A 21755-nucleotide genomic window follows, 5' to 3' on the forward strand; every position below is an offset into this window, starting at 1 on the left:
GGGGCGAAGCACTTCACCCTGGACATCGGCGGTACTCCTGACCGCGTTTCGGTAGACCGCCTCAAGCCGGCCCACCTCGATGTGGACCATCCACCGCCAGTGGCCCGACCCCCACGTCGGGGCCGCCCTCCTGCGGGCGGACCCCCGGCACCGCCCAGCCCCGCCGCCACGCCGCCCCCCGGTCCTGCACCCATCCCAGGAGCAGCCAGGGGCATCCCACCTGGCATCCCTGCACCCCGGACGCCGCCGATCGCCAGGGGGCGCTTCGGCCGGGTCATTCGTCTGCCCCGCAAACTGGCCCTCCAGGTGCGCGGGAATTCTGGGGGGGCGCGTGTGGCGGACACAAAAGCCCACTGGCGTGGTGACATCATTCCACGCACCAAGTGGGCGGTGGCCACGTCCGAGGGGTAGGCGTGGCCTCATGAGAGACACCGGGCGCCCAGCCCGGAGCGGTACAGTGTTACAGTGTAGTCTTGAATAAAGGCGTTTATATGTTACCGCTTGTCCGCTTCCTCCTTGCTCACAAGCAGCGCGCGTAACGCCGCGCTTTAAAACCACCTTTCAATCGTTCTAACTCCAGCTACCCATCCATCACTGGTCCCTTGCCCGTTAGCTTCCAAACAGGAACTCCTCACGATTCTGCCCTCTTTGCCTTTCAAACCCAGTAACTCCCATGGGAAACTCCCCTCACCTGAATCCACCAGTTCGTTCCTCCATCTAAAACCCCTCCCCTCGTTCTTTAGCCTTCCAACCCCCACTTCCCAACATCCCCCCTTAAAACTCCCTCCCCTTTTAATTCCACAACCACATCCGTCACTAATTACCCTATTATCTCAGTACAATGGACGAAAATTACCCTGTTAACTCAGTACAAGGATCCCTCATCGTGTGCAAATCACCGTGGAATCAAATAGACTTTTCTTTTCTTTCTAGGAAACTCCACAATTAAATACATTAAAGACGACGAGCAACGGCACCCGCCCTATGGGCGGGGCTTCAATTGGCAAGCCCAAATGAAAAGGCAAAATATCAGAAATTGAAGGCTTTTATTTTATTTTAAACGATTCATATAAACATCCGTTGAATCATATCACACGCAAATCATCAAAATCTAAACAGTACATGGCGCCCATTTTGAAAAAAGATTGAATTCTGCAAAGCGGTAGCGGCTGCTGCACGTCTTTCTCAGTCGCAAGTTTATGTGTGAAGAGTGCGTGCCGAATCTGTAACACGGAAGCGGCCGCTACACCTGTTTCTCAGTCGCTTTGCACAAGCTACCATGTTACTTCGGAGCCGCACGTTTATATAGGAAGAGTTCGTCAGGAGTCAATCTACTCTCTCCTGGTACGTAGAATAAACAGTATTTGTGGAATTTCAACAAAAGCCACATCACTGTTCATGTCGGTAAATATTATTCCATCGTATTTGGAAAAACTGAAAAATTGGAAAATTGGAAAACTTGGAAAACTTGGAAAAACAATATAGCCTATTTTACTCCCAGGGGTCCCAGGAATACCCACCCAAAATATCGTTGCGATCGGTTGAGCTGTTTTTGCGGTACCTTAGAATTAACGGACGGACATTTGGTGAATTATAGTAAGATGCTGTCATCATCGTCATCACTCTCGTCCAGCTGTCATCATCATGTTAGGCAGTTTCTGCAGACAACAACAACGGCTGTTCACCAGGAAGGTGTAGCCTGGTTGCAGGACCAACCCTCAGACGATATGGCCAGGCAGAAGCCAATGAGGTGATATTGTCAGGAAGATCACCAAATGACAGGAGTCGTAACCACACCCCCTCTCGGTGGTTGAAATAGGGTAGATCGGCTGAACATCCATAGAGTGGATGTGGATGTGGATGTGGAAACCAGTGAATGAAGTTGGTGATATTGAGAGCCTGGACAAGGGAAGTACCAAATAAGACATCATGCTCCCTTGAATCGTTTTATTCCTTATGGTGTCCATCAAGCAAGCTCTCAACATGAGCATTAAAGCTTCTCCTGGGGAAAACGTCACCCTCAACTGGACTGTGATGTTCAAACAGAACAGATTGGCAAGTGCCCTCGAGGACCAAGCAACCTTTCCATGTCGCGACCTTGTCCACGAAGCGTTCTCGTCCACCAAGAGTTCTCGTCCACCAAGAGTTCTCGTCCACCAAGCGCTATCGGCCACCAAGCACTCTCGCTCTCGGCCACCAAGCACTCTCGCTCTCGGCCACCAAGCACTTTCGCTCTCGGCCACCAAGTGCTCTCGCTCTCGGCTCTCGCTTAGAGTGTAAGTATAGTTAGACGGGATGTTCTGCCCCACTGATTGGCTCTGTAATTTGCCAATAGCCATCCAGGGTTCACTTGGCCATACATAACAGATGGGTGGCCATTGAGGGTATGGTCCCCAATTAGGATTACCAAACCACTGGTAAGGTAGCACATTAATAAAGGAGCGAGATCCCTGCTCGGTTTGGTGGTTTCAATCGGTGTCTGTTGTTGACTAGCTACCCGCCGGATTTCGCAGTTATCCGTGACTGTAGTAATGTCCCCCGACTGACTGGTGGTTTCAGGACCGGAGATCGGGTGAAGGCGAACAGACCCCTTGTAGTAACCTCACACCACACCACCATAACAAATTGGTGTTTGGGAGTCGGATATTTTGAACCCCCTGACTCCGTAATATCGGGAGTCAGGAATGTGCAAAAGTTCTAAATTACAAGGAGCGTGGTAGGGTGGAAGCTTTAGTTAAAAGGAAACAGCTACGTCAGACCAAAGTGAACAGGTCCAGCAAATAGAAAAGCTGCGTCCACATCAGTTAATGGCCCCCACTATCATCCCCCTTTAAAAAGCAGCGGCCACAATTAAGCAACCAGCGAGAAGCAGCAGGCCAGTGCCGCTGCCAGCAGACTCTAACCTGGGACTTGTGACTATGCTGACCGTGTAGGGAGAAGTAATGTCTGGCAATGGCACATGTTTGAGTGAGTGAGGCGAAGGGGCTATGTTCGAGCTGCTGGTACAAATAATTCTGGTTGAACAAAAACGCCAGAATGAAGGCTTATCAGTCCAGACAGGAGAAGGCGGCAATGGAACAGGCTAGCATGAAGGCAATGGGCAATGGGATGGCGGCTGTATGGGGAGAGGTGAGCAAGGTTGAGAGAGCATGTGACGGTGTCCAGAAAGAGATAAAGGCAGGTCAGCTCAAATTTATGGAGGAAATAAAAACAGAAATAAAAGGACTTCTGAGGGGAAAAAAGAACTGAACAGACAAATCTAAAAAAATATAGAGGCAATACGGGACCTAAGGGCAGCCCAAAAGGACATAAAAAAGAGAAATGGTGGCAATTAAAAAAGAATGCAAAATAGGACATGATGAAAATTGAGAATATTTAGCTTGTTTGGGTTTTTTAAATTTCCACGGGTACCAGGGTGTGGGGGGCACAGCATGCTGTGGGATGTTTGCAGCATGTGCGGTGCCACTGGCACCAATGGAAAGGGCTGCGAGATCTCCATGAGGCAGCTTGTGTGTGTAAGTGGTGTAAAGAGGACTGTGGGACGGTTCGTGTGTGAATGGAGTGAGAAAGGCTGTGAGGCAGCTTGTGTGTGAGTCGGTGTGTGAAAGGTCACGGAGCGGTCTGTGTGCGAAAATGGTGTGTGAGGGGCCACGAGGTGGCTGGTGAGCATGCGTGGTTTGAATGAGTCCCACGGAGTGAGAGTATGTGTAGCAGCTCGTGTTAGGTAAGAATTGTTGTGGACAGCACCCCGGGTGCTGGAAGCCAGTAGGTCAGTAGGCCATGGTAGGTCGTGAGCCCAGAGGGGCCAGTCACATTTGATGGGCCCAGGTACCTAGGTGAGGACCTGGATGCCAATTGATAGTGAGGGCATTCAGAAGGGATGGAGGGGGGGGGGCAAGCGAGAGAGAGAGAGAGCTCCCCCTCGGAATTTAGATCAGCGAGCCGGTAAGCTCTGAGGAGCCTCAGAATGGAGTGCCATTGGGTGATACACAGGTAGAGAGACCTACCAGTAGAGCCACACTGCCCAGATGTGAAATTTTGTGAGGGCACAAGAGAAAATTTGAGGGCCAGGTCCAAACCATTATGAGCACCAATGCTCAGGACAACGGGTAATTTGAGTTGTTGGAACCACAGTTTAAGGAGAGACAAGACCACCGTTTAAGAACCCTAACAACTCGGTGAGCCTCGGTGGAGTTTAATTATTGATAACGGAAAGGATAGTTAGAAATATTGTGTTTTCCTCTTTGCACCATCCGCCACTCAGATAATTGCTGGCTGCTGGGCTTGCCTGCCTGGAATGCTGGGGAACCTGCAGACACACCTCAAACTTGTGCTGAGGTTCCCACAATTCTATCTTTCCCTTCTGTAGGATTCTTAGGGGGTTAGAGGCATTTGATGTAGGAATTGGCTTGACATAATGGGACCCAACAGATGTACAGTCACGTGAAAATGTAAGTACACCCCATGTAAAGTTTTGACTTTTTCAACATATTTCAACATACAGCTATTTGATCTTCATTTCAACAATATTGATAGATAAAGGTGATATAATTTAACAAATATCATGAAACATTTACATTTTGTAGTCCATTGTATAATTTAAATAAACATAAATGCAAATTTCGCATGTGGAAGAAGTAAGTACACCCTAGGCTCTAATAGGTGGTATTGCCCCCTTTGGCAGAAACAACCGCAAGTAGGCGTTTCTTATAACTGCCTACCAGTCTCTGACATCGACTGGGAGAAATTTTTGCCCACTCCTCCATGCAGAATTATTTCAGCTGTGCGATGTTTGAGGGGTTTCTTGCATGCACAGCTCGTTTCAAATCCCCCCACAACATCTCGATGGGATTTAGATCCGGGCTTTGACTTGGCCATTCCAGAACCCTCCATTTCTTTCTTTTCAGCCATTCCTTGGTGGATTTACTGGTATGTTTAGGGTCATTGTCACGTTGCAAGGTCCACCTTCGGTTGAGCTTCAACTTTCCGACAGATGGCCTCACATTATCCTCAAGCACCCTCTGGTACAATGAAGAATTCATAGTGGATTATATGATGGTGAGCTGCCCAGGCCCTGATGCAGCAAAGCTGCCCCAAACCATAATATTTCCACCACCATGCTTTACAGTTGGTATCAGGTTCTTGTGGTCAAATGCTGTCTTTGGTTTTCGCCAAACGTGTCTTCTGGTACTGTGGCCAAATAGCTCTACCTTTGACTCATCTGTCCAGAGCACATTGTTCCAGAAGTGCTTCATTGGCAAACTTTAGTCTTGCCCTGATGCTCTTTCTGGACAGCAAAGGTTTTCTCCTGGCACACCTCCCATGTAGATCAAATTTGTGCAACCTCTTTCTAATGGTAGACTCGTGCACTTTGACATCAACAGTGGCAAGAGCTACCTGTAGGTCCCGTGATGACATTCTGGGGTTCTTAGAGACTTCTTTCAGCATCTTGTGGTCTGCTCTCGGGCTGAACTTGCTGGGGCGGCCTGGCCTGAACAAGTTGACAGTTGTTTGGAATCTTCTCCACTTGTAGATGATCTTCCGGACAGTCGAATGATTGATTTCAAATTGTTTGGAGATCTTTTTAAATCCATTCCCAGACTCATAGGCATCTATAACCTTCTTTCTGAAGGCCTCAGAGAGCTCTTTTGGTCTAGGCATGGTGATGCGCATACTTCAACAACAAAGAGCAAACCAAACTAAATGTCTGAGGTTTAAATAAGACAGGTCCCTTCAAGATCCTCTCTAACGATGTTCTAATCATTTGCACCTGAGCTGGTGCACCTGATTCTAATTTTAGGTATTTGAAATAGTGATAAATGTGGGGGTGTACTTACTTTTTCCACATGCGAAATTTGCATTTATGTTTATTTAAATTATACAATGGACTACAAAATGTAAATGTTTCATGACGTTTGTTATATTATATCACCTTTATCTATCAAAATTGTTGAAATGAAGATCAAATAGCTGTATGTTGAAATATGTTGAAAAAGTCAAAACTTTACATGGGGTGTACTTACTTTTTCGCGTGACTGTGTATAGTACCGGTATGTACTGTATATAGGTAATGGACCTCGTCCCGATTCGTAAGGGACCCCATCACTTACATCCTCCAAGCTAGACATCCTCCCACCCACAGCCACTCTTTGCTTCCTGTCCCTAAATCAGTTTGTAGTCCAGTTGGCTACCTCACTAACTAACGACCTCTTACATGGTACCTTATTAAATTCTTTCCTAGAGTCTTGATACACGGTGTCAGTATGTCCACTGTCATTCCTTCATGCACCCAATCCGAAACTGATTGATCGAACTCTAAAAGATTTGTTCGACACTACCTGAATACCTTTGGTAAACACATGCTGCCTTTAATTAGTTTGTAATTATTTAAATGGTTCCTCATCTGGTCCCTAATTAATGTCTTTAACACCTTCCCCACACCTGAAGTTAAACTAACAGGTATATAGTCCCCCAATTCTTCTTTGGATGCTTTCTTAAATAACGATGTTACATTTGCGATTCTCCAATCCTCCGGTACCTATCCTGACTCCAGTGAGCAATTAGAGATATCCGTTAAAATCTTGGTACCTGCTCAACCACCTCCCTCAATACTCTCAGGTGCATATTATCCGACCCAGAGCTTTATCTACTCTTATATTTCCTGTCTGTTCCTTCACTTCCTCCAAAGAAAGTAAAGAAACAGATAGCGAGATGTGGCCTGATATTTCACTTCCTCCGTAGCAACACCGATTGAGGGCGTAACGCGCCATAAGAATAAAAGTTTGGGCGTTGTTCTCTAATGTATGTCCAAAGAACGATGTGGGAACCTTGGCATTTTCTAATAACCATATCATTTACTTCTGACATTAACATCAAGTTACATAAAACCATTCGCAACGGAATGACATAACAGGTTTCGGCCCACAGCCTAAATAAAACAAGTGACCACATCAGAGCAAGAATGCAAATGTTGCAGCTCAAAGAAAAGCTACCTGTAGCAGTTGCTATTGAAAGCATTGTAGCTGCCAAGAGCAGGTAGTGAACCAAAACCTAGACCATAAGAGAGGAAGATCTGTGTGCAGGCATCTCGCCACACCTGTGTAAAAAGAATACTTCAGTCGTCTGTAAAATACACAAGCTGTACTGACAACCTGATCAAACATGGAACCCTGGGTTTCTGACCTGGTTTTCACTCAGTTATTCTTACTTTCATACATCTGCCTTCCATTAACCTTTTAGAAATCTTCCTAAGAGTTTCCCTGCCCAGTGAGCATCTTAAACAACTACACGAAGTGGTTGTTGGAACGCGTGCTGGTTTGTTTGGGGTGAGTGGAGATTGTGGCCATGTTAGTATTCCATCTTCAATGAGTATGCCTTGCCAATCCTAAGCCTTTCCAAAAATCGACATCACATATATATTTTAACAAAATGGAAATGGTGTCGTTGCCTTGCCTTGGGATTTGCCAGTTTTGACCAATCTGCTTTGATGTAGTAGAGAATTCCGTCAACAGCTCCCGGTAACATCACGCTTCGTAGAAAGAGAGCGAGGAGCATCACGTATGGAAATATGGCCGTAAAGTACATCACCTGTGGAAATAAGGAAGGAGCTAGTGAAAACAAAAATGGCAAAGTGCAGCACACGCTCCCCCTATAAAAATCCTCCGAAGACGCTTTTACCTCCGCAAGGGCGGTACTGCATCGATGAGTATACTTGCAGAATAGAGGCTGCTCAAATTCTGGGCTGTTTTTTTTAAACCACATATAAATGTTAATGTTCTGGAATGATCTAAGTTGAAGTAAGTTGTAGACGTTGTCTGGAATCCAATTGATGGGCCTTCTTGGGTAGCACTGTCAAGGGAAGGTGGTTAGAATGCACCATGGAGAGATGAAAAGGAGAAAATGGGGTTTCCACCGCTCAAGCAGGACGAGATTTGGTCGAGACCGCATTATCAGGAAGTTTGAAAAGTTAATTTTGCATAAAACCTCATTGGTTAAAGACACGATGTTCAAGTCACAGGCATGAAACCTGCTGATGTAATGCAAGTTTCATTTATTGTGTAAAGAATGTTGCTAAACCTTGGATAAGTCCAAGGTTTAGCAGCAGTTTGTGGATAATAAACCAGAGGTGTTCAAGGACAAATAGTTCTACATTCTATCTTTATTTACTTTGATTTTCTTTTCTCCAGAAAATATCCCCCAATTTTGATTCGCTTGTTCCATTTGACCTTCAAAACATCTTTTTGTTTTCAGACTGCTCCTTCAGCCCTGTCTCTATTTCTGCAGGTGGTCCACGGCAGTGTGCCGACAAAATGGCAAAACAAATAATACTGGAAGCCAGGTCTTGGCTGGAGGAAGTATGAGGGGAAGGGTGCTTGAAGTCACAATCACGAATGGTGGTCTGTGCTAGACAGGCCCTGTGCACAGGGGCGATGCCATGATGGAGTGGCACACATTTGGTCAACATTCCTTTGTGTTTGTCCTTGATGGTTTGCGGCAACTTTTGCATTCCCTTGTGATTGTAACTTTGTGAGGCGTATAGTAATTTGGCAGGAATCCCTTTGAGGTCATGATCTGGCTGAGGGTTGAGTGCATAATTTTGTGGGCGGTGATGATCTCTTCCATTGCATGAATTCCATTTTAGTTTCAGGTTCCCAGGGCTTAAGCGATGTTTTGCTGCCCCTTGCAGGATGGGCAATAAAGTTGGCCATGTCTGAATTAAACAGTTTGAAAAGTCCACAACATACTCGCTGTTGGTGATTGTGAGCGCTGAGATTTCAGAGACCCATCTTGTCATCGGACCTTGGGTGTGTCAGATTGTTTGTAGATGAGGGTGAAAGCGCTGCCTTTTTTTTTTTTTTTTTTTTTGTATACAGAATCGAGGCTCGTGAAAGAGCTAACATTTATCACACAAACAAATCAAACAGACAAACAAAATATATCAAAAGAGGGAGCGGTAGACAAGATGGGGAAAGAAGAGGAAGCACACAAACACAACATTTGAGAGAAGGGACATCTGGGGATGTGTGGGAGGGGGAGGGATTGGGGGGAGGAGGTGTGGGAAGGGGGTGTGGGAGAAGTATAAAACACAAGGACACCAAGGGCTTCCAGGAAAGAAGTTGGTATTTCAAAAAAGTGGATTTTGGGTGAAATTAGCGGGGGTAGAAAAGATCAAGGTTTTGCATGGGGGAAGATAAGAGATGGTGGTGAACAGCTGCTTTAAAGACCTGGAGGGAGGAGTGGGATTGAAGAGAGTGAGGGAGTTTGTCCCAGAGGCGGGAGAAAAGAGGAATGAAGGAGTGAAGGTGAGCAGAGAGTCTTGATGTTGGCAGTTTAACCAGAAGAGGGTTGCAGGCAGATCTTGTGCGACATGTAGGAATATTTGGGGGACAGAGCCCAGAGAGAGCTGGGGGGGCAAGGCCGGAGAGGAGTCGGTAGAAGCCGGAAGGACCACCAACCTGCGGTGAGTGAGTGAAAGACCCTCGGAGTTAGCTTCATCGCGGGAGATTCCAATGATTCTGAACGCTTTAGTTTCAACAGCGTGAAGACGAGCTAGGTGTGAGGCAGGAGCACCAGCCCAGAGGGGAGAGCAGTATTCCATTGAGCTGCGGATGAAAGCCTTGTATGTGGTGAGGAGCTCAGGTGTGCCAACGAAGGACTTCGCACGACGGAGGATGCCCAGTCGGCGCCTGGCTTTGGAGGCCAGATTTGAAATGTGGTTTTCCCAGGAAAGATCATCGCAGATAGTGAGACCCAAAAGCTTGAGTGACAGAACTTCTTGGAGAGGATTATTCAGAAAGTGGATGGGAGGGTTGTCCAGTCGGTCTTTTCGGAGAGACATCGTAAGAGTGTGAGATTTGTCAGGATTGAAAGACATGTTCCACTTGTTTGCCCAGTCTGTGATTTTGTCCAGGTCTGCAGAGAGTGAGGAGGCTGCAGACTGCTGATCTGAGGGATGAGGAATGGAGCGACAGAGAGTAGAGTCATCAGCAAAGAGATAGAGAGGATTTTCAAGAGAGTCAGAGAGATCATTGATGAAGACCAGAAAAAGCACAGGGCCCAAAACACTGCCTTGGGAAACTCCAGCCTGAACAGGAAGAGGAGATGAGAGAAACCCATTCAGGCCCACACGTTGACTACGACTAGAGAGGAAGTCCGCCAGCCATGCGTGGAGATTTCCATGGATACCAAAGGAGGAGAGTTTGGTGAGCAGAGCGGGGTGCCAGACCGTATCGAAGGCACATGATATGTCAAGGGAGATAGCTATAATTTCCTGCTTGGCATTGAGGACCTCCATCCAATGTTGAGAAAGCAGAAGCAGCATGTCCAGAGTAGAGTGACCTGGTCTGAAACCAAATTGATGATCAGAGATCAAGCCATTGGAGAAGAGGAAAGATTTCATATCTGAAGCAATGATGGATTCCATGACTTTGCTGATAATTGGGAGAAGGCTGATTGGTCTGTAGTTGCTAGGATATATTTTTGCACATTTTTTGTGCAAGGCGGTGATGTTGGCTGATTTCCAAGCAGATGGCAGATGACCTTGAGCAAAAGAGAGGGTGAAGAGAACAGAGAGAGGGAGTGAAAGAGCGGAAGAACAGGATTTTAGGACCCGTGGGCTGATGCCGTCAGGTCCAGTTGCAGAATCAGAGTCGAGGGTTGACAGAAACTTTTCCACCTTGTCAGGAGGAAAGGACACAGAGTCCAGGAGCAGCTGGGTACGACTGGGTACGGTGGGTACAGAGAGGGATGTGTTTGGGACACAAGATTTAGAGGTAAACACAGAGTTGAGGCATTCAGCTTTTTCACGTGCGGAGTCAGCTGTGTAGCCGTTTGAGCTGAGGGAGGGGATGGAGGGGAAACAAACACCAGAAACAGATTTGACCAGACGCCACCAGGATTTGGAAGAGGGAGACAGATAAGGGAGTTCGGTCTTGAGAAGGGAAAGATATTGTTTCCTGGCTCTCCTGAGGGTGGACACACATTTGTTTCGGGCTTTGTGAAAGGAAATGAGATTTCCTTCCATTGGATTTGCTTTCCAGGAGACGAAGGCAAGTTGTTTCTGGTCAACAGCCTCACCACAAGATTCCGTGTACCATGGATGAGAGAAAGGGTATGACAACTGAAGACGAGATGGGATAAATCTGTGCATGAGAGAGAGAGCAATTTACTTTGGAAGAATTCCCAGGATGAGTTGATGTCAGAGGTGGTAGAGATGGGAGACCAGTCCAGATGATTGATGGTTGCTTGAAGGCCGTGCCAGTTGGCCTGAGTGAAATGCCAGACTCGTCGACGCTGAGGAGGCTCTCTGAGAATGGTCAGAGAGATGTCCACTTTAAGAAGCACATGATCAGATGAGCCGATTGGAGCAGAAGAAGAGCAGCAGACATTTTCAGGGAAGTTAGTCATAACCAAGTCCAGAAGAGAAGATGCTCCGTTGACTGAGATCCGGGTTGGGAAATTGACAGATTGTGTCAGTCCCAGTGAGTCGCAGAAATCCTGTGCTGAGGAGCCATGGCTGGTGAGAGAGGTACCCACACCGAGCCAACTGGCATGGTGACAATTGAAATCACCACATATGAGGAAGAGAGAGTTGGGATGGGTAGATAGAAGTTGGTCCATATTATCAGACAGCGAGATGTAGATGGAGTGATCACTGTTTGGTGGACAGTACAACACACATACGAACAAAAGGTGGGAGCGAAGGGGAAGCCATAGCCAGAGGTATTCCTGGGGGTGAGGTGGAGAGAGGGCAGTGCAGGGCGAGTGAGGAAGCGAGTTTTTTAAATAAAGATAGCAACCCCACCTCCAGGACGAGGCTCAGGTCTATCATACCGGAGGAGGGAGTAACCTGGGAGAGATACCAAGGAATCAGAGACATCATGTAGGAGGAAAGTTTCTGTTAAGCAGATCACGTCTGGTTTGTCAGAAGCAACCTGTATGGAGAGATCAGTCAAGTTTGAGCGAAGGCCCCGGATGTTTGAGGTCCATACCGTTAATGAAGAGGAAGGGGGAGCATCGGATACAGAACAGGGAGGGGGGAGGGGTAGGGTAAGTAGGGTAAGATGTGGAAGAGGAGGAAGAGATAGGGAGAGCTGTTGAAGGTGTGTCAGAGATTTCAGAATAGCTTGGAGAAAGGGAAGAATGGGGCGGACAAAAGGTTTGATGGTGATTGGGTGAGGCACAGTGAGGTGTTATTTGAGGAGGGGGAAGAGCGAGGCAGAAGGTTGGGGGAGATGGAGGTGAGAGATGGAAGGGGGAAGAAGCGCTTGAGGACGCTTTGAGGAGGAGCGGTGAGAGGGAAGTCTAGGAGGGGAGGGTCGAGGGAGAGTCTCGGAGGGGAAGGGTGTGGGGGGATTTTAGGAGGGAAGGGGCAAGGGGGGAGATTTGAAAGGGATGGGTGATGGGAAGGATTTGGAGGGGAGGGGCAAGGGGGAAGATTTGAAAGGGATGGGTGATGGGGAAGATTTGGAGGGGAGGGGCAAGGGGGAGGATTTGAAAGAGATGGGTGATGGGGAAGATTTGAGGGGAGGGGCAAGGGGGTCGATTTGGAGGGGAGGGGTGATGGGGAAGTTTTGGAGGGGAGGGGTGATGGGGAAGTTTTGGAGGGGAGGGGTGATGGGGAAGATTTGGAGGGTAGGGGTGAGATTGGATTTTAGAAAGTGTACGATTAATGGAAAACGAACATTTATTGCAAAATGAGTTTATTGTGACCTTCGAGTCAAAAATACGTTTGAGGACACTGGAGGACGGGTGGAGTGCAGGAGAGTTTTGGGAATGTAGAAAAGAGGAACTGTAAGAGATGGATTTTTTTTTTGGAATGAATAGATTTGGTGAGCAAGTCGAAAGCATCCTTTTATATAAGAAGAAGAAAAAGGTGTTATAATATACGACAGAATACAGTACTTCAGGTGAAAGTTTAAACATTTTTCAATTGAGCAGTGAAAACTATCTGGGGAAATGGAAAATGGAAATGGGGGTGAAACACGTGATCGAAGAACGAACGAACAAATAAGAACGGATAAACGAATAAGAACAACGAATAAGAACACAGAAGGAATTTTTTTTTTTTTGAGTTGACATTTTAAACAAGGAAGTATGGGGTGAAAGATTGGGCCAAAAACAGAGAACGAAAGTAATTGCAGCACAATCGACGGACCGCTGAGAGAAAAACAAAGCCTCAAGGTAGGACATGGTAGCCTAATAGGCCTCAAAAGACACGACACGAATTAACCGACGATTTTGTGTACAGGTATGAAAAATTAACACCGAGAATCTTACTAAGGACACACTATAGGTACACACCGAAAGATAAATACAGTTTTGACAAAAACAGAATTGTGAAAAATTACTTAACTTCGAAAGCGTGAGCGCATGGACAACTTCGAAAAGACGTGACCTCGCCGACAAACATAATCTTGATTACGTCGAACGTAGTTTTGTCGAACGTAGTTTTGCCTTGAGAAATTCCAAGTTCTGTAGGTATTCCAGCAACCTCAACATGGTGATCTATGATTAACCTCTTCACTGGCGAGAACCTTGTACTCCTGATCATCCTTCATCCTTACTCATGATCTCTTCCACCCCAAATTACCTCATTCCCAAGCACTTCTTTTTTCCAGATTGTTGTGATTTCTCCCCCCCCCCCCCCCTTCCCCCACCCTCTCGCTCCCCTCTATTTGTTTGATAGTTGCCGGTTGGTTTGTTCCTTTTCTGTTTCTGAGTGCCATAGCCATGGTGGGTGGGTTCAAGGGACAACTATGGGTGGAGCCCGACCAATGGGTGCACATTTCAAAAACTGGCTGGATCTGGACCTTAAACAAACTGTATTCGGCTTATCCTTGTCATTTACCCAACGCATCCACCTAGTTTTACCATAACCCTTCCACAACTATTTTTGAAATATCATGTTCAATAACATTTTTGGCCTCATCTCTCAATGGTGAAGAATCACTGAATACATTTATCCAGGTATGGATCTTCACGAAAATGTAATGAATTTGTCCTTGGCAGACACTCAATCTATCCACCAGGTTTCATCTGCATCTGTCCATAACTCTTTGAGATAGCCTACTCACAAACAGAAAAACAAACAAACAGGGTAGAAAACATAACATCCGTCCACCTTCAGTGGTAGAGATAATAACAGAGGAATTTGAGCAAATGGAGATAACAAACAAAGACACACACACACACACACACACACACACACACACACACACACACACACACACACACACACACAAACACACACACTGAGGAAGGAAGGACAAATACATGGTTCAAGAAAGGAAACAGACATCAAAAACTAAAAAAGAGAATCCCAAAAATATAAAACAAACACAAAACCGAAGACAAAGACCATGGGTGCTTGAGTGCTGAAAACAAACTCAAAATAGAAATGATAGCGAGGAAGATAAAAAAAAAAACTATGAAGAAGGAAATAAGCAGGAGAAAACAAAACCACGTTTGAAAGTAATCCATGGAGATAGTACCGTGAATTATGGAAACAAAAGTAGAATGTGTCAACTCCCCCTGGAAAAGAAAAACTGGAAAGATTTTGGAATCTTAGGATTTTTTGAAGATCGAAAAGAACACAACAAGGAAGAAGAATGGATCCCAAACTTGGAAAAGAAGAAGCAATACCTTGAGGGAAATGACCCCCATTGATTTATTGATGAAGAGAAAATTAGAAAACAACTTCAAAAAATTCCAAACTTCAACAGCCCAGGCCCAGATGGAATTCCAAATTTCTGGATAAAACAACTTGATGCTCTTTACAATCACTACGCCAAGATATTTAACGAACTGATCCAAGAAGAAAAGGTAGTGGATGAGTGGCTCATAGAGGGAACACCTTTCTCATCCCAAAATCAGAGGAAACCCAACTTCCCCCCAAATACCGGCCGATAACATATCTACCAACCACATACAAACTGCTTACAGGAATCATCACAAAAATGATGTACTATCATCTATCACAGCAAGGAGGTTTAGAGGCACAACAAAAGGGATGAAAGAAAGGATGTTATGGAACAATTGACCACCTACTACTGAACAAGGTGTTATGGATTCGTCACTTCCGTCTTTGTGGTTGTCAACCACTTGAAGCATTTTTAGTTTCATGTGCTATTATTGTTACAGTTTCGGTGTGAAATGGAGATAACTGTCTTCAAAGGAAAAATTCGTGTTTTAAAAGAAAAACGAAATGGATCGGGAGAAACCAGAGGAGGAAGAAGAAGAAGCGGATCAGGTGAGATCGGAAAAGAAAGGCCGATCGGATTCGAGGTGTCGAGCAGACGCTGGTGGGCGTTGGTCACGAGCAAATATTGGTTTCCCCGGGAAAGGGGTGCCTCTGACAGTGTCGTTATCACTGTGGCAGATAAGCCTGCGTGACGGGTTTTGCGGTTGGTTCTGAAAGTGAATCATCGTGGGAGAGCTGGTACGCCTCCATTACGGACCCGTCCACCATTTCGCCTCGCACCAGCCATTGCACCTCGCGCCAGCCGTTAGTCTGGTTTTCTTGTGTGTGTCGTAGATTTCGCTTGGGAATTCGTGGTTCTCCGCTTGGGAGCCGCTGCTCGTTCATGTGAGCATCCTTGTCTGGGGAACCGAAGGTGTGAATTCCCACTCGCCTTTTGGGTGAACCTTTGCCTGACCGACGTTGGCCCGACACCTCACCAAGCGGCTCTTTGGCAGCGTCGACTGTTGGCCGTCCTGGGTTCAGGTCTCAATACGACCTTTTTCTTGTGATTACCGGAGCGTGGATCGACTTTGGCCTGGTGTCGTGACAGTGACTTTGGGGGTGTTACATTTCGCTCACGTGGAGTACCGTGAGTTATTGAGTTAAGAAACTGGTGGTACCATCATAGGATTATATGGTGTTTGTTGTGCAATCGAGGTTTATTGTATTTGTGCAATTTGTTATTATTGTGTGATCTTAATACTGTAACGGTTTTGAGAAGTGTAACGAATTTGAGAAGTGTAACGGTTTTTGAGAAGTGTAACAAGTTTGAAGGAAGTGTAACGAATGTGAAAAGTATGGTTTTGTTGTGTGTAACACCCTCGTAATGTAAATAATGGTCGCAGCCGTCCTCCTAGTTAATTCCATGAAACTTACACACAGGCCACGATATATCTTTTTAAATAGTGTATTTCCTTATTCTATGTAGGCTAAATATGTGTTTCCCACTAGATTGACTTTGCATTGTATCAAACAAAATAAGCGTAGGCCCTTTCAATTTCCCCAAACATCTCCGGTGGTGTTCAATCCCGCAAGCCGCCATTGCCCATGTGCTAATCTCGGAGAAGAAAGGCGTGTCTCCACCTCGTCATAGAGGGGAGGAGTGAGCCAACCCCACTTGGCCAACCAGCACCGCGGTTAGCGACCCGGTAGGCGTGCCCTCGCAGCCGGCGGCTTGATTCGGCCCCGAGTGATAAAAGCGACTGGAAGGGACTGCTTCAGCAGATGAGCGAAGAGGCGACAGACGAGAGGAGCGGTGAGCAGTGAGATGCGAGACGCTCCAAGCCAAAGAGGAGAGGTACTCGGCGAGGAAACCAGCTTTGGAGAGACGCACTGAAAGGAGGGAGACGGCTCCACCAGAAGGAGAGGAGCAGGTGTGCCCGAGCCAGAGCGTGACGTCTACAGCATCGGCAGCGGATACGCGACGGAGGGTTTTCCCGCCAAAAACGCGAGGAATTGAGAGCTGCTGCCTCCGACCCTGCCTCCCTCTCCAGCAATCCACCTCAAGCCCTACCTGCCTGCAATATCCCCCGTGTAAGTGTGAACGTCGTCTGTCCTACTCGTTGTCCTGGGGTTAAGTAAATTGAATAGAATAAGCTAACGATGCACTGTGTGACTGCTTCTTCCATCCATTGCTGTAAATAATTTTGGTCGCTCTTTCTTTTTGCTTGTGTGTGTATAATAAATCTGTTCTTCCTCCGTACTCTGTCTTCTTCTCTTTTTCCTTCTCTTTCGGTCGCTTTAGAGGTTTCCCGATTGAATATCCGCGGTGCGATCTGGTCAACGTCGGGTGGAATCGGGCCAATTGGGGATCCTGTTAAGGTCGCGGTTGGACCATCCGCTCGGCCCATCGTAACATCTAAACCGCGATCTGTAACAATTGGTAGTCAGGAGTTGGGATTCGAACCTGGGACTAAATTTATTTAGCCCAAATTTTGGACACCAATTGTACTATTGGCAGTAACAATTGGTGTCTGGGAGTGGGATTCGAGGCCCGAACCAAATTTTTAAAACGTCTAGAAAAAAATTTTTGGTCAAAATTACGAGCTGCCGAAATTTGTTTTGTTTAAAGAAAAACCCGAATTTTGAGATCGCGCCATGGACAATCAAGGCGATCGGATGTCGGTGGGAGAGATAGACAGGGTGGAATCGACCCAGGACCTCGGGGAAATGTATGTGGAGGAAAGGGAGGAGGAGAAAAATGGCAATGTGGTTGCGGAGGTTTCAGACGCACAAAATGGCGCTCTCGCGCACGTGGTTGAGGGGGCCACGGTCGCGGAACCAATGAGCGCGGCCCAAATACAAGCCTTCATGGCCCAATTCATGGTGGAAATGCAGAAAAAAAACGACAGTATGGAACAAATGGAAAGCAGAATGATGGGGGCCCTTATGGGGCAAATGGGGGTAATGGGAAACCAAATGGGGGTAATGAGGGACGAAAGGAGGGCTAACAGTGAGCGATTGTTAAACAAAATGGAAGCAATAACGAACAGAATGGGTGACCGCATGCAAAAATGTGGGGAGACCATGGATCGCATGGTGGGCGAAAGGGTCCCAGGGGTGCACGAGGAGGTAACGCGGGTCGAAAAGCGCTGGTTGAGCGAAGTGGAGGAAAGCACGGGTACAATGACCAGGGTAGAAATCGCGACCCGGGGTTTGGAAAAGCCGGCGACCGATGAGGTAGAGGGAATTTTATTAAAGCCAACGGTCGTCGAGGTGAACAAAGAAATTATGGGTATAGTTGAAATTGGAGAGACCGGGGACTTGAAGTTAAAAGAGCAACAATCGGAGGAAGGAATGGAAATTGCTCAAAGTCTAAATGCACATCCTGATGCCGTACTTGCTAATCCATATAAAGATTTGCAGGTTTTGGTGCAGGGAGGAAGAAGAACCCTGAAGGTGAGACGTGCTGTGTTTTGTGCGGGGAGATTTTGTAAGAGGATGTTTGGCGACAAAAGAATTTTCGCGCGCTTGGGATCGAGGAGGCATCCGGGCGTTGGTGAAGGGTCCCGTGTGAGTGGAAATGGCACGCGTGTGGAAAAAAAGTGTGCGTCGGCGAGTGGGTGTGTTATAAAGTGTGGGAGTGATACCGAGTGCGAGCGAGAATGCACGTCGGGGTGTACGGAGTGTGACACGAATAGTGAGTTGGTGATGGCGCAGGTGCGAGAGGGCACATCGGAGCGCGAGTGTGAAACCGAGTGCGAGCGAGAATGCACGTCGGGGTGTACGGAGTGTGACACGGAGAGTAAGGTGGTGGTGGAACGTGTGCGAGAAAGCACACCTGAATTGGTGGTAGCGCGGGTGTGGGAGAGCCCATGTGAGCGCGTTAGTGGGTGGATGCAAGAGTGCACGCCCATGGTGAGTGTTACGGAGGACGTAACGGAGGAGAGGTGTGGACCAAAGTGTGTGCAAGAGTGTGCGCGAGAGGTGTGGTGTGTAACAGGGAGAGCGTTGGTGGATTGTACGGACGGCGTTGGAACGCCAGGTTTTGTGAGGGTGAAAGGGGTAGCGTATGCGTGTGAGCATGCAAGTGAAGCATCGACGGTAACCGGGTTAGTGGTTAGGGCGACGGATAGCCGATGCGAGCACTCGGGGCGCGGTGTGATTTGTTGGGTGCGAGGCCCGGCGCGGATCGATGCTGCGTCGCTTCTCTTCGAAGCGTCGTTGCCGATTCGGGCTTGGCCCCGCCCCGCACGGTCGAGTCCGGGCCTTGGTGGGCGAGGCGACCGTTCCGGTTCAAGGGCGAGTGGGAGGAGGCGGAACGGTGCCCCCTCGCGGGGACGGGGTTCCGACCGAGGGAGATTGAGCCATCGGGCCCGGGACCGCAAGGTGCCGCGCCGAGATGGTGCGTGGAACCTTGGCCCAACCAAACCACCTCCCTTGAACCGAAAGCCGGACGGATTCAACCTGCAGGTGACCAAACCACCCGAATTCATTGCTCGGCTTTACGAACCGAGTTTAATGATGTCACGACGCACCGAGGCTAGGATATAGTGGACTGTGATGATGGTGATAGTGATAGTGATCGTGATTTGATACGAAATTTATAATAGTGGGTAGAATTGGCAGTAAATGGCAAATTTTTGAATTGGTTGGAATTTGGACGAACAAAATTTATAGTGAGAGACCCCCGATGTGGTGGGATGGGCAATCCACCATCCCTCACAGGTGGGGCAAATGCGCTATAGTTTATGGGGTTGATGGCAGTGGAAACTAGCCCGGGTGGGTTAGGATATCGTGTGTAGGGATCTAGCGAAGATGACATTAGGTGACGTTAAGGTTAGTTAGTGACAAGGATACCTGTAGTGGGGACGCAGGTAGATTAGCGTGGATGATAATGACGTGGGAGCGCAATAGTTTAAAGGGGCGACTGGGAAGCGCAAGTTTCAGAGGGGAGTAGTTAGATGAGATGATGCCGTGTGTTTGAGGATTGAACAGGTGTGATTGCACAGGTGTGCAACTGAACAGGTGAATGGAGCAGTGTATGAGTGAGTGATGGTGATGTGTATTGTGATGACCAAATGGTCCAGGAAGAAAGGAGGGTGCAGGTGGCACCAGGTGTGAGGGCACAGGTGTGCAACAGCAGGTATGGAGAATGGTAGTGTGGAATAAATGGAGTATTGGAATGGATGGTCGTGGAGTGAGTGTGGTGGAAATTGTGGAGTGGAGTGGATGGTGCGAAGGTGTGAATGGGGGAAGAGTGGACCCCCATCACGGATACCCGGGGCGGGTAGTGTAAGTGTTAGGTAGAGGGTATAGGTAAATTGTGGTTGGATATTGGCATCTGTGGTGCGGGTGAAAGAATGGTCTTTGGATGGGTGCATTAGTGTTGTGGAAATGGCTGGGCGTGTAGCCTGTTAGTGTGTGTAGTTGGTTTGGGCACTCCACCACTGTGAGGATGTCGGCCAGGTGAGGCCGCAGGTGGGCTCTGGGAGCCGGTAGTAGTTGTTGTGGATGGGGCCCAAGGATCCGGAGGATGGACCCGGGTAGCCCAGTGCCAGAGGGCACCGAGTGGGGTGACAGAGCCAGGAGGGGCTGTCCCCAGTTAGTTAGGTTAGGGTGAGGAGCTAGGTAAGCTCGGGTGGCAACTGCAGTGGTGGAGGTGTGCAGGTGGGTAGACCTGCTGGGAGAGCTACACGTCGCAGCCCAGAAATTGTGCGAGGGCACCGGGAGATGAATCGGGGGAGTGAGACCCCAAATTGAGAAGCACCACAGTTTGGTCAATGGGAATTGGTTGTTAGAACCAATAGTGTAAGTGGCCAATGGATTGGCAGGGAAAGACCCCGGGTAGTGTAAAGTGTGTTAAAATCATTTAGAGGATAGTTAGGATGAAGGATCTCCTCGCACCATCTGCATCCACTCACCTGTGAGGTGACAGGTACTCCACACCATGCCATGTTTTGATTATTTTTTACGATGCAAATGTTTGGATTGTGAGACACATCATGACGTGGGTGTGACATTGTGCTTTGATGTTCCATCTCTGCCTCCTTATGAGGATTGATGATGAATTTGGAGATGGCAAATTTTGAATAGAGGGATTGTGGTGACGAATTTGGTATAGGGGAAATATGGGGAAGACGTGACAGTAGTGACGAATTTGTAAATGGGTAGATTTTGTACAAATGGGGTAAGGGCAAGGGTAGTGTAGGTGACAGGGGGGTGACGTACGGTAGGGACGAGCTTTCTCACTTCGCCCTCCGTACGCATTTCGCCTTGCATTGCCTTATTGATGTGTACCCTTGTGACCTTACCCCTCGCTCATTTGTCTTTCCCCTTTTGTCTCCCACTTGAGGACCTGTGCGCCATTGGGTGCCGAGGGGAGCGTGCGTGAGGTGGCCATTGTGCGCACGAGATTCCCAGAACCAGCATGCATTGCGTTGATGTACCACTTTATGGACCGCTGTTCTGCGGCCAAGTACCACTTGATGGACCCCAGGTTCTGGGGCAGGGCACCTCTGTTGGAGACCGGCCATAGTGGCCAGGGAATCTTGCTTGCGGACCTCGGTAAGGTGGCACCTATGCCAAACAGGTGGACCACCCTTAGTTGGCCCCTGTTGCCCTAAATAAAAATGGACACGGTTTGTGCTTTTTATATTTCCAAGTAGGCCGCATGAAGCCAGAAGACGTTGGGAAGAACATCGGCCCAGCAGAGAAAGAGAAGACCACCACCAGTTGTTTTGTTGTGTTTATTATAAACCGTGGTGACTGTGCACCGAGTGGTGCTTTTGGTGCGTTGTGGTGCTTTGTGGTGCTTTTGGTGCTTTTGGGTGCTTTGGTGGTATTGGTACTGGTGCATCGATGCAATGCGTGCTGTCTCCTCCCTCCCAACAGGAATTTCTCTTTTCTTGTTCCCTAAAAAAAAAAAAAAAAAAAAAAAAAACACAGGTCCTGGGTTGCGTTGTAAATAAGAAATAACGTCATTGTAAATAATGCTCCCCACCGTAAATGTATAGTTTGAGAATAATTCCGTAATTCGGTTAGCTGTGGGCTTGAGTCTGTTAGACAGGGTGCA

The 21755-nt window shown here is 47.7% G+C and overlaps 1 protein-coding gene across 3 annotated transcripts in view; it reads right to left on the reverse strand.

The window, feature by feature from the left end:
• LOC137437895 (sodium- and chloride-dependent creatine transporter 1-like) overlaps window positions 1-21755 on the reverse strand; it is a 115437-nt gene that overhangs the window by 73047 nt on the left and 20635 nt on the right. For all 3 annotated transcript variants that reach the window (XR_013621086.1, XM_068132607.2, XM_078766766.1), the window contains exons 6-7: window positions 7453-7587; window positions 6993-7096 (exon numbers count right to left, since the gene is read on the reverse strand). Coding sequence is in view for 2 of the 3 variants with exons in the window: in XM_068132607.2 (XP_067988708.1) it covers window positions 6993-7096; window positions 7453-7587 (239 nt within the window). In the remaining variant the exon portion in view is untranslated. The remainder of the gene's footprint in view (window positions 1-6992; window positions 7097-7452; window positions 7588-21755) is intronic.

The sequence above is a fragment of the Myxine glutinosa genome, chromosome 12 (genome assembly GCF_964187855.1).
Source record: "Myxine glutinosa chromosome 12, kmMyxGlut1.1, whole genome shotgun sequence".
In the NCBI taxonomy this organism is placed as follows: domain Eukaryota; kingdom Metazoa; phylum Chordata; class Myxini; order Myxiniformes; family Myxinidae; genus Myxine; species Myxine glutinosa.